General features: G+C 36.2%; 2 protein-coding genes across 5 annotated transcripts; one reads left to right on the top strand and one right to left on the bottom strand.

The window, feature by feature from the left end:
* Positions 1 to 1,216: 1,216 nt before the first annotated feature.
* Positions 1,217 to 12,905, bottom strand: LOC311066474 (dynein regulatory complex protein 11). Its single transcript, XM_084087697.1, has 19 exons — positions 12,638 to 12,905; positions 9,432 to 9,759; positions 8,712 to 8,831; positions 8,446 to 8,631; positions 8,281 to 8,352; positions 7,719 to 7,924; positions 6,551 to 6,635; positions 6,232 to 6,336; positions 5,975 to 6,050; positions 5,779 to 5,885; positions 5,476 to 5,562; positions 5,249 to 5,310; positions 4,341 to 4,423; positions 4,061 to 4,168; positions 3,727 to 3,926; positions 3,555 to 3,641; positions 3,299 to 3,476; positions 2,495 to 2,733; positions 1,217 to 2,320 (listed from the first exon to the last, which is right to left on the bottom strand). The coding sequence occupies exons 2-19, from the start codon at positions 9,528 to 9,530 to the stop codon at positions 2,201 to 2,203; spliced, it is 2,220 nt and encodes a 739-aa protein (XP_083943823.1). The 5' UTR covers positions 9,531 to 9,759; positions 12,638 to 12,905; the 3' UTR covers positions 1,217 to 2,200.
* alkal1 (ALK and LTK ligand 1) lies at positions 12,891 to 23,459 on the top strand. Of its 4 annotated transcripts, none has more exons than XM_084087702.1 (6): positions 12,891 to 13,146; positions 13,528 to 13,800; positions 16,736 to 16,789; positions 17,890 to 17,970; positions 21,506 to 21,578; positions 22,853 to 23,459. In XM_084087702.1, exons 2-5 carry the CDS (start codon positions 13,539 to 13,541, stop codon positions 21,568 to 21,570), a joined length of 462 nt encoding a protein of 153 aa, XP_083943828.1. In that variant the 5' UTR covers positions 12,891 to 13,146; positions 13,528 to 13,538; the 3' UTR covers positions 21,571 to 21,578; positions 22,853 to 23,459. The 4 variants fall into 4 exon arrangements, with proteins under 4 accessions (XP_083943828.1, XP_083943826.1, XP_083943827.1 ...); XM_084087700.1 differs by having other exon boundaries at positions 17,887 to 17,970; XM_084087701.1 differs by having other exon boundaries at positions 12,891 to 13,179.
* Positions 23,460 to 23,802: the final 343 nt, after the last annotated feature.

Genomic DNA, 23,802 nt, shown 5'->3' with positions numbered 1-23,802 from the left:
GCTATTCTGTTTGGCGACGAAAGAAATTATGCACCTCACCTTCAGAACTTAACTTTTACCTGTTTCCACTGAATCAACCTGAAAGCCTGTTGCAGTTTGCCAAAGGAGTCTGTCAAAGGAGTTGCAGACATCCACCATGCATGTGTACAAGTAGTCTCAACTCAAAGTGACGGGGATGCGATATCACTGATGGCCCGAAGACGCCGTATAAATAGTAATTTGTTAAGGAACCAGAACCATGTGAGGATATGTTAGGTGAAATTAGAACTTGATGAAACAGCTGAACACTTCACCTAAGCTCACAGGTCCTTGTTTGGAGTCCATCTCTGCAAGTTTCACATGTCCTTTGGTTTTGTCTCTCTCCACCCTGCTGACAACAGATTTATCGAGCCATAAATCAACTCGAAGTCACCTTACTGCTCAGTGCTCATACTATATTGCTTTGCACTCCATTATTATATTTCTTAGCAGTTCAATTTGAACATATCATTTGTATTAATAGTAGATACAATCAATAGACACATAAATCATTTGTAACTGTTTTTCAATCATGCTTTAGAAATATATATAAACGTAAAGTGATTTGGCTAAATTCAATCCATAGTACCCATGACACAGTTGGCACGTGAGTTTAGAGAGTGAAAACAGCATGACCTTCAGGATGTCAATGACGTTGATGCTATAGTGCAGCTTGTTCCTGCTTTGCTTTACTTTATATAAGTAAAATGAAGCACCAAAACCTCAATTATAACTTTGTGAAATCACACAAGTTCTACTTTGATGAAATATTCAGATCTACATGTTTACCAGCACTGAGATGTGTTTCTTTGATAGAGTGCCTGTCCATTTGTTGATCTGAGATAATCCTTTAAACCCTAGTCTGGGGGCTGTCTCAGTTTCAGTCCAGACCAATCACAGATCCACATGTCTAACTGGGGCTTCAAAATCCCCTTCTCTCATTAGTTGTCCTTGACACATCTAAAGCACATACTGTCTTTTCACCTCTATGTATGGACCCCAACATCCCACAGCAGACAGAGGGAAGAATTCTTATGCAGGGAAACTTGTTAGCTTCACTTCAAAAAGAAAATTCACAAAAAAAAATTTACGTACACATACGTCTTGCCAGCAAATTGCAGCTTGAATATCTATACAGTACTTGAATTTGGTTGTATAGGTATGTGCACTACCTTTCAAAAGTAAGTGTGTTTGTTTTCTGTACTTTTATTCAGCAAGGATGCATTACATTGAAAGTAAAGAATTTTAAATGGTTAAAAATACATTCTATTTCAAATAAATCCTGTTCTTTCTGAACGTTCATCACAGAATCCTGACAAGATGTATCACGTTTTCCACAAACTATTAAACTGCACAACTGTTTTCAACATTGATGAAATGCTTCTTGGGCATCAAATCAGCTTATTAGTATGATTTCTGAAGGATCATGTGACACTGGGGACTGGAGAAATGGCTCCTGAAACTTCAGCTTTGCCACCACAGGAAATAAATTACATTTTAAAATTCTTAAAATAGAAATCGGTTATTTTAAATTGTAATATTTCATAATAATACTATTTTCAATGTATTTTTTATTTAAAATAAATGCAGCCTTGGTGAGCATAAGAGACTTACCGGCCCTAAACGTTTGTACAGTAGGGTATTATCCCTTTAGATATACATTTTCGGGGCAGATTGTGTTTTAGAACTAATGAAGCGGTGGACCATCAAAATGGGAGCCATGTAAAGGTTTGTAGAGACATTGGCCATTTTCAAGCCACCAGAATAAGAATTTTACTCATTACAATTATTGAACCTAAATTTATCCTGAGATCCCCATTTTAGCTGCCATCATATCTCGGATTGTTATATCAGATTAAAGTATCATCATTACTTTGCTTATGGGGCTTTCTTGAAAGTTATAAAAAAAAGAAAATGTGCAGGCTGTATCCCAGTTTGTTAAGGTGTGATACTCTGATCATGTTTTTCACACTGTGGTTTGCATGCTCTTAAATGGAGATGGTATCTGTGTATTTATAGACCCACAAACCCTTTTGTGCCACCCCCTCAATTTGGATTTTAATTTACAACTGAACAAAAATATGCACATTATCATAAGATAATGATGACATGAGCAAATCAATATTTATTGGTCAAAGCAGGGAATCTGCTACTGTGGTTGATCATGTTAACTCTTATATTGTTACTTTTTTCCTTTCTTCTTGCCACCTTTGCCTCCTGTTTTTGGGGACTCTTCATCACCCTCTTTCCCTAAGGCAGCTTTAATTCTCTTCTTTCCAAGGGGAGTCTTGGCATACCAGTTCTGTGAAGAAGAAAAAAAAGTGAAGACTGGAAATAAGATGAATATCATGAGGGTCTTTTCCCACTCAGGTTGAGACTATCAACCAAAAACATACTATCTTATTGCCAAGTTCGCTATCAACTTCAATGTGCAGTGGGAAGCCATGCTATCTGACATGTGAGAGATTATACTTACTTTTAGTGACTCTTCTTCTTCCTGAAACACTGGGTCAATTCTAGCAAGTGGAGGCACAAACTCTGAAGCAGTTAGTGGACGTTTAGGCAACTGCTGAATGCGCCGTTCAGTCAAGATGCTACGTACCACCTGCACCATGTGACCCTGTGTGTAGCCATCGGAAATCTTTGCCAGAGAACTGAGGTCCAGGACGCTGGTCAATTCTCCTCCATTCTTTTTTATCAGCTCTTTCCACATTACTGTGAAAATATGCAGATGTATGATTGGAAACACTGACATTTTGCTTATTATTCTTTTATATATACACTATTATTTAGATATACACTTTGGGGTCAGCAAGATTTGTTTTTTAAAGAAATTAATACTTTTATTCACCAAGGATGCATTAAATAGATCAAAAGTGACACTGAATTGATTTCTATTTTAAATAAATGCTGTTCTTTTGAACTTTCTATTCAGAATCCTGAAAAAAATGTATCACGATTTCCATAAAAATATTAAGCAGCACAACTGTTTTCAACATTGATAAAAATAAGAAATGTTTCTTAAGCATCAAAGCAGCATATAAGAAGGATTTAGGATCATGTGACACTGAAAACTGGAGTAATGGCTGCTTTTCCACCACAGGAATAGACTTACAATATTTGTTTTTACTGTGTTTATTTTTTTATAAAATAAATGCAGCATTGGTGAGCATAAAAGACATATATACTGCATACACACACAAACACATCTCATAATATATAAAGCCTCACCACTTAATGATTTGCTATTTGCTGACAAAAATCTAGAAAATTAGCTTACCATATCTTGATGCATAGTCCGGTCGAGGTATGAGGATGATCTTATTGTAGAATTTGCACAAGGATTTCAGGTCTGCACTGTGTGGATCATTTGTCGTGCCTACGATTAAAACACAATCTTCTCCTTTGATGGACTTGAGGATTTTGGGCAAATCTTTCTTCAGACGCTTCGGATCTAACTGTTTATGCAGAATTAAAACATCTCATTAATTTTAATTTCACCACTAAACAGGTCACAAGTAGGTTACACTCTTTACCTCCTTCTCATCTTTTGGTACTTTTTTGTAAAACATCTTTTCAGCATCTCCAATCCATATTACAGAGGGTTGCATCAGTCTGGCAACCTGCACCGAATACAGAGTACATCAAAATATCAATACTTACCAGGCCACTTTCACAGATTTAGGCCAATATCTAACTAAACTTTACCTTAAACACCAGATGCAGCATCATCTGCAATCCACTCTTGCCAGGATATTTTCCAGCAACGTTTGAAGGTGAAAGGTCGAACAGATTGGCCCCTGTCTCCTGGCAAATGGCATGGACCAACATTTTCTTACCCACCCCTGATGGCCCTACTAGCAAGATGCTCTTTACCAGGGGAGCCTTCTCATGAACAGCTTGGGAACCTAGTATAGAACAATGTTGTTTTATGTTTTTTTTAGCTGGCCATATAAAGCCAACACATGAAGAAGTTTACTGTATGTTGAAGTGGCATTTCTTAAGTAAAAATATGTAAATGCAGAGCGATTAATTTACTCACCTAATGGTAAGACAGCATAAAGGGCTACAACTTGACGAACATCAGATAATGACGGCATAGGCTCAATATCAGACTGTCGTAGAGTTGTGCCAAGGTAGCTATAGTCCCCTTTAATGAGAGCAGATTGTGTCCAGATGTGTTATAATGGTTGTGAGTATGATTAGTAAATTGTATATACATGTATATACATGTATGAACCCATTTAAACTTCTGAAACGGCCAAACATGCATTACAGAAGAAGTGTTTATTTCTTTTTTTCACCATAAACTGAAACATTACCAAGATAATCTTTTAGTTTAAGATTTTCTGCCTTTTTCAGCAATTCCTGTTCAACCAGCTCTTCAAACAGTGACTCTGTGGTCCTAAAAAAAAAAAAAAAAGAGTTAGATTAACATAGAGTTCAATATACACATTCAAAGTTTGGTGGCGGTAAGATTTCTTTAAATGTTTTTAAGTGTCGTGCTCACCAAGGCTGCATTTATTTGATCAAAATTACAGTAAAAAAGGTATTATTACAATTTAAATAAAAAAGCAGCATTTTTCAGCAGCCATTACTCTAGTCGTAAGTGTCAAAAATCATTCTAATATGCTGATTTGTTGCTCAAGAAACCTTTCTTATCATTATTATCAATGTTTCTTTGTTATAGTTCAATATATAGTTCAAAAGAACATAGGTTTTGTGAAATAGAAATCTTTTGTAATGATTGCAAATATATTTACTGTTACTTTTGATCAATTTAATGAATAAAAGTATTCATTTATTTTAGGAAAATCTGACCGCTAGCTTTTGAACAGTAGTGCATTATTTAACATCTAAAGGGAAAACTTGACAAAATGAAATTCTCATTTTATACTTGCATTCTTCCATAATGAAATTGAATGAGTATCATAAAAGTGTGTTATACTGTATATTAATACTGTATAGTCATACAGTATGGACCACTTTTATGGTGCTTTTGTGTGTTTTTTGAAGCTTGAAAGTTGAAAGCCTTAGTCATCATATATGGCATGAAAATGAACATCCGATACAATTATTTGAATTTTATCCTTCTGTGTTTCATGTAAGAAAAAAAGTCAAATCAGTTGTGAAACATGTAGTAGTTAAAGGCATGAACTATCCCTTTAATGGTAGAGAATTCCAAACTTCCAAAAGCAAAATTAAACTAAAACAATAAATAAATAAAAACCTATCGGCTGTAAGGTCTTTGTCCTTCTTCTTCTTCTTTCCGCTTTTTGATGCCTTCTTTTTCTGCGTAGTCAGAAACAAAATGTACATAAAGACAGTATAATACCTGTGTTGCAAGCAGAGGCAACATCATTTTCAGTTTCTTCATTTACAATGTGTAACATAAGACATCCAGGCAATCTCTCTGATGTTTAATAAATCCATGTAAACAGAAGGGGTTTACTGTACTTTTGCAGCACCCTTGCCCTTTCCGCTTTTTTCTTTATCCACAGCCAGCTTCCAATTAGCCAGCTCCTGTCTCATCAGTTCATCCACCTGAACAAGCAACAAAAACCAAACCTAGGATTAATGTTAATAAAAATGACAATAATTGTGAGGAACATGTGGCCTTAAATGTCTGATCATAAGGAAACTTTGAAAAGAAAAATAGCAGCCAATGAAAAACAGCACATACACGAAGAGCAGTTCAACACTAGTAGGCTAGCCATCTTTTACAACAAGTTATAAGACATTTAATGAACCATCAGTCACCTGTTTTCTTATTTCCACTTCAGTCTCTTTTCTCTTCTCTTCTTTTATCAGCTCCAGCTCGTGCCTTTGACTAAAATTCTTGGACTCGTTTCTGTTTTTCCAAACTTCTGCAAATCAGATGAGACAGTCAGTCACACCCTCTCTCTTGACACTGATATGTTGTTATTGTAACACTTCATTCTTCAATTTTCCTTGCCAGAAAATGTCTTGTATTCCCTCTCAAGATCTGCCAGATAGGCAGATGGTAGCATCTTCAGTCCAGGCTCTTCCTCCTGTGACAATCCAGTTATATGTAAAATATCAGAAAAAACAAGGAAAACTACACTCAATGCGAAGTACAGTAGTCATAATTGGTACTCATACTGCCTTCAGTGATGTTCTTTTCAGTGTTTTCCTGTTTACAATTTTTTTCATTGGTTTTCTGTCACTTTAAGTCCTCTCCTCAATTCTTACCTCGTCTTCTACATTCCCTTTCTTTCCTTTTTCTTTTATCTCCTCCTTGCCCTTTGGCTTTTTGTTGGCATCATCCTCCTCCTTTGCTGCCAGTTCTTCAGCCAGCTTCAATCCAGACATGGACATGACAGATTTTGTCAATGAAAACATGACAAACGCTTCATACTGTATATTCCAAATTCATTTGATCATAATCATAAGAATACTAAACAGGATGGATAAAGAACATCCCAGAAAAATGTTATTATTCTGAGCCTACATAGTTTTTGGTCAAAGATGAACATATATTGACATGTACTAATTATGTGAACATGTTTACCTCCTCAGGTGTTTTTTCTGCAAATATAAGAGCTGAACCTCCATCCTCCTCCTCTGGGTAGTCAGGAAATGAGCCTGTTGCATCACTATTCACAAGTACTCATGTTAAATGTTGTTAAAAGATGCTCAGTAAAACCCTAAGGTAATGGGTGTTATACGCAACAAACTTCCGTATTCTGTACAACAGGTTGCATCGCTTGTGGTTCAGGCCTTTTGTATGTGCTTTGTTAAATATAGAGCTGTTTTACTCAAGATGACTTCAACGGAGCAACCAATGCAGATTGATATCTAAAAGTTTTTTCATTTTTCTTCTTCTCACTAAAATGCCAACAAACAAAAAAACTAGATAGGTTAGCTGATTACCTTTAAAGGCACACTATGCAAGATTTGTACCTTAAAGGGATATTCCACTTTTTTCGGAAATATGCTCATTTTACAACTCCCCCAGAGTTAAACAGTTGAGTTTTACCGTTTTAGAATCCATTCAGCCGAACTCCGGGTCTGACGGTACCACTTTTAGCATAGCTTAGCATAGATCATTGATTCTGACGAGCCCAGTAGCATTTCTTTCAAAATGACCAAAGAGTTTCAATATTTTTCCTATTTAAAACTTGACTCTTCTGTAGTTAAACCGTGTACTAAGATCGACGGAAAATGAAAAGTTGCGATTTTCTAAGCCTATACGGCTAGGAACTACTCTCATTCCAGCGTAATAATCAAGGAACTGTGCGGCCGTACCATGGGTGCAGCAGGCGTAGTGATTAGGTTGAATAGGTTAGACAAACTTAGTCCCGGTCACGTTGGAAGAAGTTACCGAGCTGGGGACTATTTTTAGGCGCTGCGTCATATCACTACGCCTGCTGCACCCATGGTACGGCCGCACAGTTCCTTGATTATTACGCTGGAATGAGAGTAGTTCCTAGCCGTATAGGCTTAGAAAATCGCAACTTTTCATTTTCCGTCGATCTTAGTACACGGTTTAACGGAGTACACGGAGTATCCCTTTAAAAGTCCATAGACATCACAGTCAGTTCATACTGTTCATTAACACTTTCTCCGACAAGCGGATACAATGAGACCTGTTTGTTCATGTGATGTTTGACATAAACCTATATGATTTTATGGTGATTCATGCTTGTGTGCAAACATTGGCAAGAGATCCCACTCACCGGCACTCTATGAACCACTGTCTGATCTGATCTTTCATGGTCTCCTTCATTTCTGGGCCTTCCACGTCCCTGATCTGATAAATAACAGATCCGATGGACTTCTGATAGTCATCCTCATGTTCTTCTTGCCTGGTCCGCCTGTTGGCCTTGTTGTTCTGGGCAGCCAGCTCGTTTTGGGATGGATAGGACAGTTTTGGATCCATGGCCTGAAGATGGCACAGCCATAGAATCACATGAAACAGTATTAGAGTTCCATCTACTGGTGGCAACACGATGGTGACATACTCTACATGTAGACAAGCTGTAGAATCACAATGAATCTTTATTTATGACTATCAATACAAAGCACATAAATTGGTGATGTGCTTTGCATGTAACGTAAAGTACCATACAATATAAAGGGTAAATACGTTCTATTAAAAAATATGGGGTCAGTAAGATTAAAAAAAAGAAGAAATTATTACTTTTATTCAGTAAGGACACATTGATTTGCTTCTTTCAAAAATATTTTAAAATCTTATCGACCCCAAACTTATGAACAGTAGTGTACACAATATCTTACCATTCCAAGAAATATCATTTCCTCTTCACGCAGCCTTTTTGTCATTTTCCTTTGCATGAAGCCTCTCCACACCTAAATAGATATTTTAATTATGTACTGCATTCCTAATAGCTATATATTAACAAAAATATAACTATTTTGTTTTGACACAATAGTATAATGTACCTTCTGGATACAAACTGCAGCCTGGTCAGTGCTTACTGCCTCTTGTTCGTCAGCTTTCTTCTGTCTCTCAGAGTCTTTGTGTATCTCCCTCATGAATTTTGCCCTCAGTCGGCCTTGCCGTGCTCTTTCAGCCACTTGGATGACTTTAATGGCCCTCTCCAGAGTCAATACACGCATTACATTAGGCTGGGAGAGGCAAGAGAAGTCATGTTAGAGAATGAAACAATCCAATTTTTGTTTATGATGAAACAAGCAATTTAACTTACTTCTGTCTTTTCTGTAACATCCATTTGGTTTAATATAGCAGCAAACAATCTTTCTCTGTCCTGCAGCACTTTGTTTCGCTCGTGAATGAAATACATGGGAATTGGAATCTCAAGGTCCTCCTTTGACAAAATGTGAGATTGAAACGATGATTTATAGATTAAATACACTTCTAAAGTTGTTTATAGTGTTGTGGCAAAAATATTCATTAAACAATCAATCACTGTGTAAGAGACACTCTGAAATTCAAATGATCATTAAAAAGTAGTTTATTCTTGCAAGAAGGCCCAGTTGCCACACAGAAGTCAAAAGTACAGTCTGTGAAACAAGTGCGACCAGGAAGGGAGGGCAGAGGAGTCTTTATACTGCTTTCAAGGTCTTCTGCTTACAGGCCCTTATCTAAACAAGGGAAGGTTTCTCTGCTAGTGATCTAATCCTGCTGAGTTTATTCTTACAAACTCACAAGTTCTAAATTGGACGGCCTCTGACCCTAGGGGACATAGGCACCTTCTCAATCTGCCTCCTCCTGACGTCTCACCTGTTTCCCAGTGTTTAAAAACACACACACACACACATTAGTCATATGTTGGCAGACCATGTACAGTCCAACAAAGAGTCATTTCAATGTCTTACTGAAAGTAAATGAAAATCAATACTGTAAATCAATGAAAATCTAAAAATTGCCATAACAATAGCATAAGTGACACTCTAGTCAAACTCACAGGGGTTAATTTCAGGTCTTGAATGATGTCATCCATATAGTGGTACTCTGAAAATTCCTTTTCCACCATTTCGTTCTTGAGCTCCAGAACACGACCCATCACACCCTCCAGCACCTGCCTAATCGCACGCCTCTTTTGGGGGTGAACACTTTGGTCGTAGGCCTCGTCCAGCTTCCTGAAGATCTGAGCATAGCAGACGTAGAAGGTGGCAATCCTTTGGAAGAACACCACTCTGTCTCTCTCAGGGCGGAGAGGTTCTTCTGGGAGTTCTTGGTCCAGCAAACAGCTGAGCTCCTCTTGAGCTTCAGACCAGAGTTTATTGTATGTGCTGCTGGAGGTAAACTGTGTCTTACTCATTGGATTGTTGTGAACAAGCTAAGGTATTAATCATTTAATAAAATTAAACATTATCTTAAACGTAGATAAAACGTAATATTTATATTTATATATAAATCCATAGCAAGACTGCGACAATTTAATTTTTTTGAGACAATAGTTCCTTGAAATCACATTTGAAAGCACATTTACTGTGACTTTAGCCTACAAACCTGTGGGACATCGTTTGATAAAACTCGCTAACGTTAAACGGTTCCTTCGAATCGCAGGATGTTCAAGTCTGACTGTAGCTTGTTAAAACATCCACTTTTCTGATATAAAGATGAAGTTAACAGCTAGAACAACACTTCCGAAGACAAGTAAAGTGAATCCTGAAATAAACACATTTCTACAGCAGACATTCGTGTGCACGACTGACTAACTTGGCTGAAAGTTGTTGTCAACTTGTTTCTACGGTAACGCTTACGCAGAACGGAAGAAGATCAAATGTCGAACAGTGTGAATTACATCAACGTTTTACCCATGGTTTTACCTATCATTCCTGTACACAAATAAACAAATATATACGATCAGATAAAATATAATTTGTATAGTTTGTTGTATGCGTATTTATTCCATTCCCTTTATTATAATATAATATAATATAATAATAGTGGAAATATATCATTTATTACTGTTGACCATAAGAAATTGAAACATCAACTGCAACAAGACAAAACTGAAATGCCCAAATTTTCAACGCCACTTGTTTATAAATTTGAAGGTAAGAAGGTAAACGTCAAATAAGTTCTGACTTCAATTGGAAGAACAAGGTGGGACCAACAAATAACAGTAGAATTAGTACAAACTAATTTAGTTACATAGCCCAAAATGCGAACGAGGCGATTTAAGAAACACCTTACAAAAAAGAAAGAAAAAAGAAACACCTTACGAATGGCATCTGCAACCCTGGTTGGAAAATTCGTCAATTTAAATCAGTATTTAATATACGTTAGATACACAGAGTTAAATAAAAAAGAATCGTCTTTATTACGAAAAATAAAATGATTTAAGCAAAAAATATTTACTTAAAGCTTTTGTGTGCCTATATATGTGAGGAAAGCTATTTTTTACAGTCTATGGAGGAAAGGCGATATGTTATCAGGCCTACGTGTAGTTTAAGAACACACCGCTTGATGGCGCCAAACACAATATTTTTTATAGCCGGCGTGGAGAGTTCACGAGGCATTATACCATTGACTGTAAAAAAAATAATATAAATAAATTAATTTAGATACACAGAGAATCAATAATCATCTTTATTGCGAAAAATAAAATACTTTGAGCAAAACTATTTACTTAAAGCTTTTGTATAAGGCCTATATGTAGTTTAAGAACACACCGCTTGATGGCGCCAAGCACAATATTTTGTATTGAAAAAACGAGGAGCGTTCATGACTCATGAGGCATAAGGCATTGATACATATTATCTGGGGCGTAGCAGACCCAACTTTTAGATAAAGGTGATTCTGTCACTTTTGTGAAACACATTGCACGTGTTCTCTGGTATTAGTTACTTAAATTTTAGTGAACTAACATTCAGCCAATCACAAGTGTGTCATCATGAGGTGAAACCATCTCTCGTGCGCGTCTGCTGGAGAGGTTCACATTTCCCGCCAGTAATATGATGTTATCAGTGATGCTCTCTGTATTCGTTCTTATTCATTGCCTTTTTTTATCTGACAGGCTGGGAACTTGACGTTAAATGCACTGCATAAAAACAGTGGATAATCCTTCTTTCAAACACACAGTGTAAGTATGTGTAAGTAACGATCCAATGGTGGTGGTAAGTAGCCTACCGCATTCCAATAATCATGTTTTTGGTATTAGGTCAAAGGGTATCATAGCACTGCATTACATGTTCCACTTTAATATGTAAAGTTAAAAGTTTACTTTAAATGTAGGCTACTCATGCAAAAGTGGCATTCAAGTGAAGTAACTGAAAATCATTTTTTATGTTCCTAATGTCAGCATGAAGCCATCTTGATGTCAAGAGAGGAAAATGCCATTTCCTTCAAATTCCCATATGAGAAGCATGGGTTCAGTGACATCCCTGTAAGAGCATCAAGAGCTGTGTGAAATTGTGCCTTTTGACTTTGTAATTTTAAATTAATCAAACCAAGAAAGTGTTTTCAACGTTTAGGGATCCCCTGGATAAATCATTAATGGCACCAATTCTAGATTATAACAGCTTTAAACTATTTTTAGTGTCTGTTTGTTTGATTGTTGTTTTTTGTAAACACTTACATTTGTTTGTGTGCATTTTTATTTCTTTTTAGGCTATAATACAATTGCAGTCTGAATTATAATTTATAATGAAATTAATGATTTTTTCTGTTATGCAAGCGAGTCAACATTTTAGAATTTAAATTCTATCTATTTTTATTTATATACTTATTAATATAAGCCAAGGTTAATTCAGCACTTCATTCCCCAAAAATTGTAAAATGTTATTACCATCACATATCATTACCAACACACACTGTATCAAACTTGAAGGCTGGCCAGATTTTCAGGACATGACCCCTGCAGGACTTTCACAGACCCCCCATGGGGGGAGGGAGGGGGGTACAGAGAAATATTAAGAAGCTTAAAGAAATAACTAAGGTTCGAGTGCTTACCTAAGGCATGAGAACAGGTTGAGACAATGTGATAATTAATCAAATATTTTGTCTAAGTGCTTAATATCATTCCAATTAGACTATTGATCTGCGTTTACTTGTAGAGATACAAAAGTTAAGAACCCTGGAATGTATGCGTTAAGCGTGTAATACCAGCACATAGCCAAGTGCAAACTATAGAGTTGGGAGGTGGAAACAAGCAGGGCTTACCAGGATAGCGCGCTTAGTGCAGTCACAAGACCCGGCCATCCATGAACAAAAACATCCAGGCGTTAATTTCAGAGCTCAGCTACATTTAAAGCGAGTATATTTGGATATATGGATACTTGAGGTTCCCCATCATTTCCCTGGGGGACGTGGCGCGATGGATATCTCCAAGGACATTTACGCGTCCAGCTCTCTGCCAGCTATGATTCTTTTAATAAACCTCAGAGAGGAGTTTTGAGACACTTTTTATAGTTATCTGAACTTCTGTGATGAATTTAAAACGAAAGGAGGGGCGAATGTCAAAGGAACTGACCACGAGTTGAGGGGGGAAAAAAAACCTAAGAGAAAGATGTCTACATTTGCCACCCACCCGAAATCGATTGTATTACATTCAAGAAGCTTCGCACTTGACGTATAAAAACAAGACGCATGTTCTCAAGAAAGACACGAGACAACAGAAACTGTTGGAGGATATATTTTTCTCTGACAACTTTGCGTCAGCATCATTAGAGGTACAAGCACCTACCAATAGGCTATATAATCGCGTAAGTTGCTATTTATTTTGCTTATGTGAGTACAGACTGTATGATTATAGTAAAGTGAATTGAATTGTTTATCTGATTTTAAAGTTTAAACAGTGCAAAATATTTGATTTTGGGTAATTTCATGTACATTTAGTCGGCGATTTATTAAAAACTTATTGGAGTTTTATTTAATTATTTAGGCTTTATTTACAGTAAGGAGTGTTACAGGTCGTGACTTATAGGTCGGACTCGAATCTACTGCGTAAACGCAGGACCACTGAGCCACTGTTTTGCCGTCTGTTTTACGCACGTAGAACTTTTGGTACGAGGATATAATGACAATGTTCGCTTGTTTTGTTCGTTTATCAGGCTGGAAAGCCATGCGGGCTGAGAAGAGATGGCACATATTGTTGAGTATGATTCTTTTGCTCATCACCTCCAGCCAGTGCATGGACAGCAAGGAGGTAAAGGAGACGGAAAGGAAAACTCTTCTTAATCTCATCCTGCAAGTGATCAGGGACAATCAGGGACCCGCGTCCAGACGCATCACCAGTGGCCTCTACTCTGTCTCTCAAGATGTTAAGTTTTCCTCACGTGAAAAGACTGCACATTTGCCCAAGCCGGACAACAGCAGACCAATAGGTAAGCTGATTTGAGATCAGGTGATGATACAAATGTAATCCTGGGCATTAACTACTTCCTGTTAGTGGGAGTTTTTGCCTGCATATCAACTGCACTTTTAATGCTTTAATCGCTTAATGCATGGACAGCTGTTCATAACTGTCTTGTCTTTCATAGTCTTGATTGCATTGCAGTGACAGCAACATATAACCTGTATTATTTGGGGTCATTGTGAAAAATCCAGTAAAAATGATATGAAATTGGATTAAGGGACACTCTTTTGATCTGCAGAGGGTAGAAACATGAATGTTCATGGTCTTATTAGACAGATCACATAATGCTCAAATCATCGGTGAAGATCTAAGGACTATTCAAAGACAAGTTTAAAAGCTTGAGAAATCATGTGTGCCATTAGAAAACTGTGCTGATGACCTGCATTTTGTGGGTAAAAACCTGATTGCATTCCAGCCATGTAAGACTATTTTGTCTGCCTAAAATTTGCCTCATGCATAATAACTTTAGTTATATATATCTGACGGAATTTGATACCTTTGAAATCTTTCATTGAACACAAGCTGTCCATGCTGGAATAATAATACTCTAAGTACTCATTGCAATTGCAAAAAGAGTGTTACCATTTGTGCTGTGAAGCCTGGACTAGTAAATATCATGATAATTTAGTAGATCATTATATTTACAGCAACTACTGAATGTTCCATGTCATGTCATGACATATTATAGTAGCTGACCGGTTTTGTGGTGTGTTTAGAGGCATTTTAGCATTTCTGATATACCCTTGAGAATAGTTCATTATACTCAAATACAGATTAATTTGTTTCTGTGTGCTATTACGTAGTTTCTTCCCTTACTTAACCCTTACTTAATTTGACTATAAAACAAATTTCATTGCATTTTTACAGTGACAGTTTTCTGGTTGGGCTGATTCAGAATTGTCAATTTAAATGTCTTAGCCATAAAAAAATAAAATAAAATGATTGGCGTGTTACACAAAAGTGGTGTGCCAAAGAAAGAATTACACCCATAAACATCTGCTATTGCTGATCTGGATGAACTTTGAGTATACTGCCTTTAAAGTTTTTCAATGAGACTGATTTTAATCCAGTGAAAACATGCTAGTTTTAAAATGTGAGTTGATGCTGATATCATGGGACTTTTGTATAATCCAAACAGTCAACACACTGTACTGCACCGTAGCTTTCTGAATAGAACAGCCCATTAGCATAGGCAGTTAGTCATCTTATATAAGACTCAGGTGCGACAACATGCGTATGGACCCGTAATTATATTAATAGGTGTTTGATAATGCATCATCATCATGATTGTCTTATTAAAAATGGGAAAAGAATGACCCACAATAGAAGAATCTGTAGGCATCATAAATGTAGAAAATCGCTGTATTTTGAATGAAAGGGGAACTCATTCATAACGCAGTCTTGGTTATCCTATGTTCTGAGACAGGTTAAAATTAGCTGCTGCATGGATTTGTGGACCTGACATTGATAGGCATTACAACTTTGCATGCAATAATCTCCTTACTCCAATAGACTGGAAGTGATATAGACTACATGTGGGGACAAGTATCCCGGTGTCGGGCGGGCCACAGATTGTACATAATTAGCAAGGACCCCAAGCCTCAAGCTGATTTACTGAGTGCTGGATTATCAGTCTGGGATTTATTGTATATTTTGAATGGGGCTGTCCATCTTTATTATATCAAGCATGTAGTGACCGCAGACAAACACATGACGTATTTGACTGTAATCAGTTATATCATCATCTTAAGAGGGGAAGTTTTCCAAAAGTTTGTTGTACATTTGTACACTACAAGCTTTTAGGAGTTTGAGATCTGACAGATTGTATTAATAGTATTTACAAGACTGTCTGTAAATTACCATTGTGGACCATTGTGCAAATTAAAGTCATGTTTTCAGTTTTGCAAACGTTTTGGGGAGGTCATTAATAAGACAAATGGTTCATTAAGAATGTCTTTATTAAATTTACTAATAATAGAAGTCAGTGGGATATCTCTTTATTGATAGCTAAGGTAACAGTCTTGTACAATGACTTCAAGCCACGTGCTAGAGAGTGTATTCAGTGACTGAGCTGGACGCAAGCTGATGACATAATCATTCCCAGACTAAATACACTGAATCACATCCGTTAATATAACAGCAGTGTTTTTTCCATGTACATTTATATCAGAAATTAATTATCTTCTGCCTGAATGTACAATAAATGCTTATATTAACTTTGTAATGTGTCTTTTTTAATATTCACAATTAACTGAAAATGGAAATCTCAAGGTTTTATATATCAGCAAAAAAAGTCTTCATTTTCCAATTGAGATGTGATGAATAGCGAACGTATGTTATAGTTGGCAGAGACTTTGTGTTGTTTAACTCATTTAACACTTACCCAAAGGGATACTTAAATAGGAACATGGAAAATTTACATTTTGTTTTGTTAAACCTATAAAACATACTTTAAAATTATGACTGTAAAATTAAAATATATTTGTAGGCCCAGATTAAATTAACGAAACAACTAATTCCATGATTTATTTTAAAGAAAAGAAAACAAAATATGTAAAGTTTGATTTGGATGAGACAAGTTGTTGTGGAGTATTTCTCCATATACATTGGCAAATTTTACTCACACTACTCCACAAAAATACAGTGCTCTTTCTTATTTTCCTCCATAAAATGTCTCCAATCAAACCAAATCAAGCTACATGCAATAACAGCTTCTATGTTTCTCAAACTGCTTCAGTTTGAGAGGAAGCTTCTTGGTGAGTCAGTCTTTTAACCCACAGTATCAATTGCAAACCAATATTTCTGGTTTGGTGTTGATGAAGGGGTATATGAGCGTTACTGAATAGGCAGGGGTGAAACATTAAAGCATTAACACTGTCTTTTTGTCTGTCTGTTTGTTTCAGATATTGTCCCAAGAGACATAAGCATGAAAGACAAATTTATAGAACATTTTACAGGTAAACAAAAACCCATTTCAATATCTTTCATCTTTTTTAGTACAAAATATTTCATGCAGTCCTGTTGATGAGGTCGGTATGTGTGATCCAGCTCTGTTCAGAATAACATACTTGCACAATACTCTTACTGTTTCTGCAGTGTATATAGTATACGGTGCATGCACAGTATGTGGATTTTCCTTGTCATATGACCTGCTACCTTTGCCACATGTTTACTTTGTAAAATATTGTATCCCACAGCGCAGTGCACTAAACCTCAAGAATAAAACCAACTCAATCTCTTTCTTGGCTCATCATTTGATTGGACTGGCAAAAGTTTAGGCTATTTTAACAAAATTGGATTATAAAAATGTCCAAGATAATAACTAGATATGATTCATTGACTTGCATGCAACTTGATAAGGTCATGTGAAAAATGTAGCTGGGTCATGTGACAACAATGTAGCATACTTCTCTTTAAAATGATAATTGTGAAGTAATGCTTCTGTTCACTTGCTATTTAAAAAGTAATTGGCAGTATATTCTGTGCAGTATTCAGTACCTCTTTCTTTATTCTCATTATAGGCCTGTTTTTAAACGTCTCATTAGAAATGCAGTTTCCCTCATATAACATAAAGCCAGTCAAATAAGTTACGCCTGCAGTAGGTTAACTGAGGTAAATTGTTTCTACAGCCTCTGGGTTGTGAAATACATTTTGTACTCCAGCCAAATTTTTTTCAGGAAAAGCACATTTAAGATTATTCATTGCAGAATCTTTGTTCATCTACAATAATTAGTGTTAAAATCTGTTATCCGGAAGCTTATACAATGAAACTTTGTAACGGCTTTGCCAGAATCAGAATCATTAAGTCTCTGCCCTTGTGATGGCATGTCAAGCGTTAGCATGCACTAATTCTCCTTCTGGGTTCTGTACAAGTGAAAAAGTGACTCAGTTACAGCATCTTTACTTTACCATCCTCTTTGTTACGAGTTTGTGAGATTAGGCATAATGCCTGAGTAGACATTAAGTAGTAGTAGAAATTAAAAGCAGAGTGATTTCATTCACCAGAATATCTAATCCATAAAACCTATGATGATTGAAATCTTTTTTTTCCAAGCAGGACCAGTCAAGTTTCCATCTGAATGCAGGACACATTTCCATAGAATTTATCACAATACAAGGGATTGTTCCAGACCGACATGTATGTATATCTTTAAGATTAAAAAAATAATTCCCCCAAAAATGACAAATTTCATCATTTACTCATTTACGCTCATGTCATTTCAAATCTGGATGATCATTTACTGCTATGGAACACAAAAAAAGTATTTCTTTGTCTATAGTAAATGGGGTCCAATGTTGTTTGGACCCCAACATTCTTCAAATATATTTTGTGTTCTGCAGAAGAAAGAAACGCATACAGGTTTGGAATGATATGAGCATGAGTAAATGATAACCGAATCTTAATTTTGGGTTAAATACATGACATGTTTCCCTGCAGACTCAAATTAGATTATGTTGTCATGATCTTAATTGATTATGTTGTATTGTGCTGTATACAATGTAAAAAACTATTTTTAAAAGTAGTAAATAAAAGAAAGATAATTGGAGTAAGTTTTTCAGTTTTTCCATTTAAAAATTTCACGTTTAATTAATTGTTACTTGCAGTTTGAATAGTTTCTACAGCAAATTCTTTTCATTGTATATGTATGTGCTTGTGTTTTATAGAGACTATAGAAATGCTGCCTACGTTTCTACTTCTCTTAAGTAAAACAAAATGTTTTGACAGGGCGTTACACCGCAACGAAAATGCTCCTCCACCCTTAGTCCTCATGGACTTTGTGGCGTTCAGGAGATTTCGATTTTTCCAATAAATAACGCTTATCTAATGGTCCATCCATCGTGTTACTCTGTATAGAGAGCAGAAATGTCAAAACTAATCAGATCTCTTATTCTTTAACTGTACTAAATTTTATACTTCACAAAAAAAGAGACAAACTAGTTGCCCAAAGTGATGATCAGATTTATATTCTGGGTCACAATAGTTGCCTTATTTCCCCTAGACATTGTTTTTTTAGTTTTTTTTTCTTAAGTAAAAACACGTGTGTTAGTGGCCAGAGATGTTTTGTGAACTTGCTCCATGACCCTCCTCTGTTGTTTTCCATAGAGAAAGAAGGGTTGTGAAATTCAGCCTTAGATATTGTGAATATTTCTTTTCTAAAAAAGGATCTATGAATTATTGCAAGTAGTAGTAAAGAAAGTGCAGCATATGTCTAACAATGTTATTTGTTAAGGTGAGCTTTGTTCATGCATTACCGACCAGCTGTATGTTAGCACTTGGCAGCCATGAGGAACACTGGGAATGGCAAAAAGCATAATAATTCACTGTGAAATCAGAAATTCTGTCTTCAAAAAACATTTTTATGACTTAAATGCTTCCTATACTGTAGTAAACTTGAAACAGGATCCACAAGTTCACATATAATAAAACATCATTACATTTTCATGTACGGGAACAGTAAATCTAAAGCCATTCCAATGCCATATGCTTTTAAGATACTTATAAGTGTTTGAGTTCTGTTTTGAAATGTCATTTTTAAAGGAGAGGGAGGGAAACGTGGCAGTACCTTGAGAGAAAATGACGGCAACAGTGCTTGGAACAGGACAGCAATGGGATGTTCAGACTTCACAAACACCATTAAGGGTGGAACATGTGGTGCTTGAACCCACACAGTCATTTTAGGCCATCAAGTACATTACTGGGGCAGAGATGAAGCTATTTACAGGGATCCATCTATCCCTTAGCCATGTTCATATACTGTATACATCATCCCGTGATGGTATGAGAGCCCCACTTAAAACTGAATTTCATCAGTGCGTTTGAAGTGGTGACGTGTGCTTCATGTCACAGCACAAGCCAGAGTGTCACTAGCTATAGTTCCATCCACCTATTTTTATATGCATTTTGGGATATCGCATAAAAAAAACGGCGGATGGAAACTCCAAGATGCGCAAAAATTCTGAAAATGTGCATAAAAAACGTAAGCGCTCAAATGAGGTGGATAATTGTTTTATTCGGTAAGAAGACACGTACACATAAACACATTTACAGAATAAATCCCTCGATGGGATGCACAACAAAATAACTCACGTGACTTCGCCTCAACGGTGGATGTGATTGGATAACTGGACTAATCAGTGGAGCAATTCCATTGCACAGCATCTCAAATGTTGGCTTGATCATTCTGAAATGCCTGAGCCAAAGTCTGTCATCAGAATAATGTCATTGGTATAATGACATCCCAGAAGTGCCTCACATGATTGCGTTCCCAAACAACAGGCATCCGAACGCAAGATAACATGACAGTGAATTTCATCTTCACGCTCTGAGACCAAAGTCATTTATGATGTACTTCTGACAAAGGAGATACTCTAAAAAGCTGAAAACCCAGTTTTCAGCCAACAAACCTGCATCAGGATTGAAAGACATCACCAAATACAAGACACCATCCCTGAGCACTGTGTAGAATCACCAACTCGCTGATGACCTAAATGAGTTTTATTGCAAGTTTGAAAAACCCGGTCTTACACCCCACACCTGTTCTGACCTTCTCTCCATGCATTCATCAACACCTCCAGCAACCCCACTCTCCCTCCCTCCTGCACTTACGATCTATGAAGAGGATGTATGCCGATTCTTCGTAAACATTTCACCAGCATGAAGTCATTTAAAAGACTGGTGCTGGCCCACCTGAAGGACATCACTGGACCCTAGCTGGACCCCCTTCAGTTTGCTTTTTGGACAAACAGGTCTGTCTGTGGATGATGCAGTCAACATGGCACTGCATGTCCCGCAACATCTCGACAGACTAGGGACTTATGTGAAGATCCTTCAGCTCGGCTTTCAACACCGTCAATCCAACAGTCCTCCAGATCAAACTAACCCAGCGTTCTGTTCCTAGCTACATCTTTCAGTGGATCACCAGCTTTCTGACTGTTCTACTCTGCAGTCATAGTCAGTCCTCTTCACTTCTGTAATTGTCTGGTATCGGCTCGGCTACCAAATCAGACCTCAGAAGACTACAGCGGATAGTCTGAACGTCTGGGAGGATCATCTGTATACCCCTCGCCACTCTTCAAGAACTGTACTCATCCAGAGCGAGTAAAAGGGCTGGCAAAATCACTCTGGACCCCTCACATCCAGGCCACTTCTTCTTTGAACTGTTGCCGTCTGGTCGGTGCTACAGAGCCCTGAGCACCAGAACAGCCAGGCACAAGAAAAGTTTATTTCCTTGGGCCATCTACCTCATGGACAGTTAAATGCAATAAACAATGGGCAATGAACAACACTATTCATACTTATATTTATTTAGAATACTTATTCACATTCTCTTGCATTTGTATAACATATCTGTACATACATAGAAGATTCTGTCATCAAGACAAATTCCTTCTATGTGTTAGCAATGAAGCTCATTCTGATTCTGATTCAGTAGGAAAAAAGAGCCAAAGTGGCTTCCTCAATTGCAGCAACTATCATTTTTATTACAAATATTTTGCATCAATTTCCCAGGAAGTGACGAAGTTTGTTCTCTTGAACACGAGATGGAAACGCTGCTTTATTGGCAAATGTTTTATGCGATATTCCCAATTTTGTGCATAAGTTCAATGCTAACATGCCTGTTTAACGTCCTGAAAGTAAAAATTCCTTGTTTTCTTTTTCTTGTCCCCAACAGATTATAAAAGATGTGCACGATTGCTAACAAGGCTAGCTATGAGTCCCCTTTGCACACAATCATAGAAACGCATGTAAGTACAAAGGTTTTTAGCTGTTTTTAACTAGCTATTTGTATGCAAGGTAAGGTTTTTCTGTGGAATGCATTTTGTTCCAAGTACTAAAATCTGTTAAATGTCTTTATTTAATCCATTTTGACATGATCATGCATATTAAAAACTTTTATGTAAAAGTAATATAATAATAACATTATGAATATTTCATAATTATATTAATGCATATAACATTATTTATTTATTTTCTGAAACAAGACAACTGCAACATTTGTAATATGATAGTCAAGCCTGCTCCCAGTTACTGTTGGGAATGTTTTGCATGCTTCTTTAACTGAAACCTTAGAAGAAATATTGAGCAAGATGTAATGTCAGTTTAATCATGGCCATCTGGTGCATTTTAGGCAGTTAATGCACAGTTCACGCAGACAGAAAACAACCTCCAGACATCTTCCACTTGCAAATTTGCTTTGTAACACACATTTCCTATAGTTGAAACAACCACTTTGAAAAAATTATACACAAAGTGATGTGACAAAGTCTCTCAAGAGTCTATCTTCTGGCAATTAAAATGGCAATTAAATGTATAACGACTTAAACTGATTTGTATGTCTTCATGTCTGTATTGCTAAAAAGCTGTGTACTTGGATCTAGCAGATGTTTTCTGTCTTGTGTTGCAATTGCTTAATGCATTTTTTCCTGGTAGATTGTACAATTTAATAATTGTATATTAGATTGTATAATAAAATGATGAAATCACAATCTTGACAGTCAGTCAGAGCTCATGTGTAAAAGAATCAAACATTATTCATTTAATTCTTAGAAACATTCTCAAAATAGTTCAAGACCAAACTGTGACGCTAGAATCAGTCTGTCCTGCGACATCATCGGCAGCATGACAGCTGTGGAATGAGACTTTTAAAGAACCTGTTAGTGAAAGGTGAAAGAATCCATTACCAGTCTGAATGTCAAATGATGTGGCTGGTGAATTACGGTGTTTTATTAGGTTATGATTACTCTTGCTCAGACTGGTTTTCCTTTGAATCAATTAGATACGGTTAAATTGTCTTTTATGATGTGAATAAGTGATTTCCATTCAAGTGGAGAGTAATGCATTCAAGTCTGAAGTTCATTGTTTCTGTGTATGACAGGTTGAGTTGTTGGAACTTAATTTCGTATGCTGTCTTCTTCATACACCTTTCTAACTGTAACTGTATTTTAAAAGTATTGATTTAAATGAAAAGTAAACTTTAATGTGATTAAATATTTGACACATAATTCTTTATGTGCCACAGGTCCTGAGGATATAAAAGAAGAAACTCCAGAGATGTTGGAGTAAATTATTTTTTCCAAGGAAGTGCCTTCAAATCATTGCAATTAACTGTCATTGTTTTTATTTTCTGTCATTTCCATTTCCACAGTATAATTGTTCTGTAATAATAATAATACAATATTTTTTTGCTTTTTACCATAATTTATGTTTGTTAAATGCTTTAAAAATGTAGTTTTTTTTAATAGCTTTGCTTTTTATATTATGAGTTTTAAAGAAAGTATTATTTATCATTGCAGCCAATTATTTATTTAAATGACCTGTAAATATTCTGTCCTAATTACAAGAGAGGATATTTGAATATGTATCTCATTAAGCCATTATTACTCCAAATGTATTGTTTCTAATGCAAATCTAAAAATATTTCATCCCTTACACTTAAAAAATATATATTTGTGTAGGCCTATATATGAAAGTTCCTTACCATGCTGTCATTTTCATGATATCTACCATTGGCACTTATAGAAATTCAAATGATGAATTATTTCAAATTATGAAAACACATTGTTTGTTTGATAACAATGGTAAAATTGCACTGATGCTTTGAACGAATTAAAACTTTCAAGCACTACCATTGTTTTTCTTGTTTTTTTTTTTCCTTTTTATGAATTAAAATTTGTATTATAAAAATGTTTGATCTGATGATATATTGCTCTAAAGCATTCCCATGGCTGATGAAAAATTATGTGTGAGCATGAAAAAAATGTTTTGGTCTCTTTTAGCTGCTATTGGTGAATGATTGATTTGAATTATGAAATTTTTCTATTCCCGCAATTGAGCAGATTTCATAATAGCTGACAATCCATTTATTCTGTTTCAGGGGCAACATAAATCTGTCACAATATTATTCATCATTCATATATCCCAACAGTGAGGCAAGTATTGTCTTGTTTCACTCAATTGCTCACATCTTAA

The sequence above is a fragment of the Abramis brama genome, assembly GCF_963993115.1.
Source record: "Abramis brama genome assembly, chromosome: 16".
Lineage (NCBI taxonomy): Eukaryota > Metazoa > Chordata > Actinopteri > Cypriniformes > Leuciscidae > Abramis > Abramis brama.
The sequence above is the reverse complement of the archived record's forward strand: the minus strand, read 5'-3'. Positions and strand labels throughout refer to the sequence as shown.

What these genes read in the sequence shown, in the direction of transcription:
- LOC311066474 (XM_084087697.1), bottom strand. Translation starts at nt 9,530, where the DNA reads ATGGGTCGTGTTCTGGAGCTCAAGAACGAAATGGTGGAAAAGGAATTT. An exon ending in AAGTGGAAATAAGAAAACAG is followed by an intron (nt 5,563 to 5,778) that starts GTGACTGATGGT and finishes TTGCTTGTTCAG; the next exon opens with GTGGATGAACTGATGAGACA. An exon ending in AAGAAGAAGAGTCACTAAAA is followed by an intron (nt 2,321 to 2,494) that starts GTAAGTATAATC and finishes TCTTCTTCACAG; the next exon opens with AACTGGTATGCCAAGACTCC.
- alkal1 (XM_084087700.1), top strand. Translation starts at nt 13,539, where the DNA reads ATGCGGGCTGAGAAGAGATGGCACATATTGTTGAGTATGATTCTTTTG. An exon ending in GGACAACAGCAGACCAATAG is followed by an intron (nt 13,801 to 16,735) that starts GTAAGCTGATTT and finishes TGTTTGTTTCAG; the next exon opens with ATATTGTCCCAAGAGACATA. An exon ending in ATTTATAGAACATTTTACAG is followed by an intron (nt 16,790 to 17,886) that starts GTAAACAAAAAC and finishes TTTTTTTCCAAG; the next exon opens with CAGGACCAGTCAAGTTTCCA.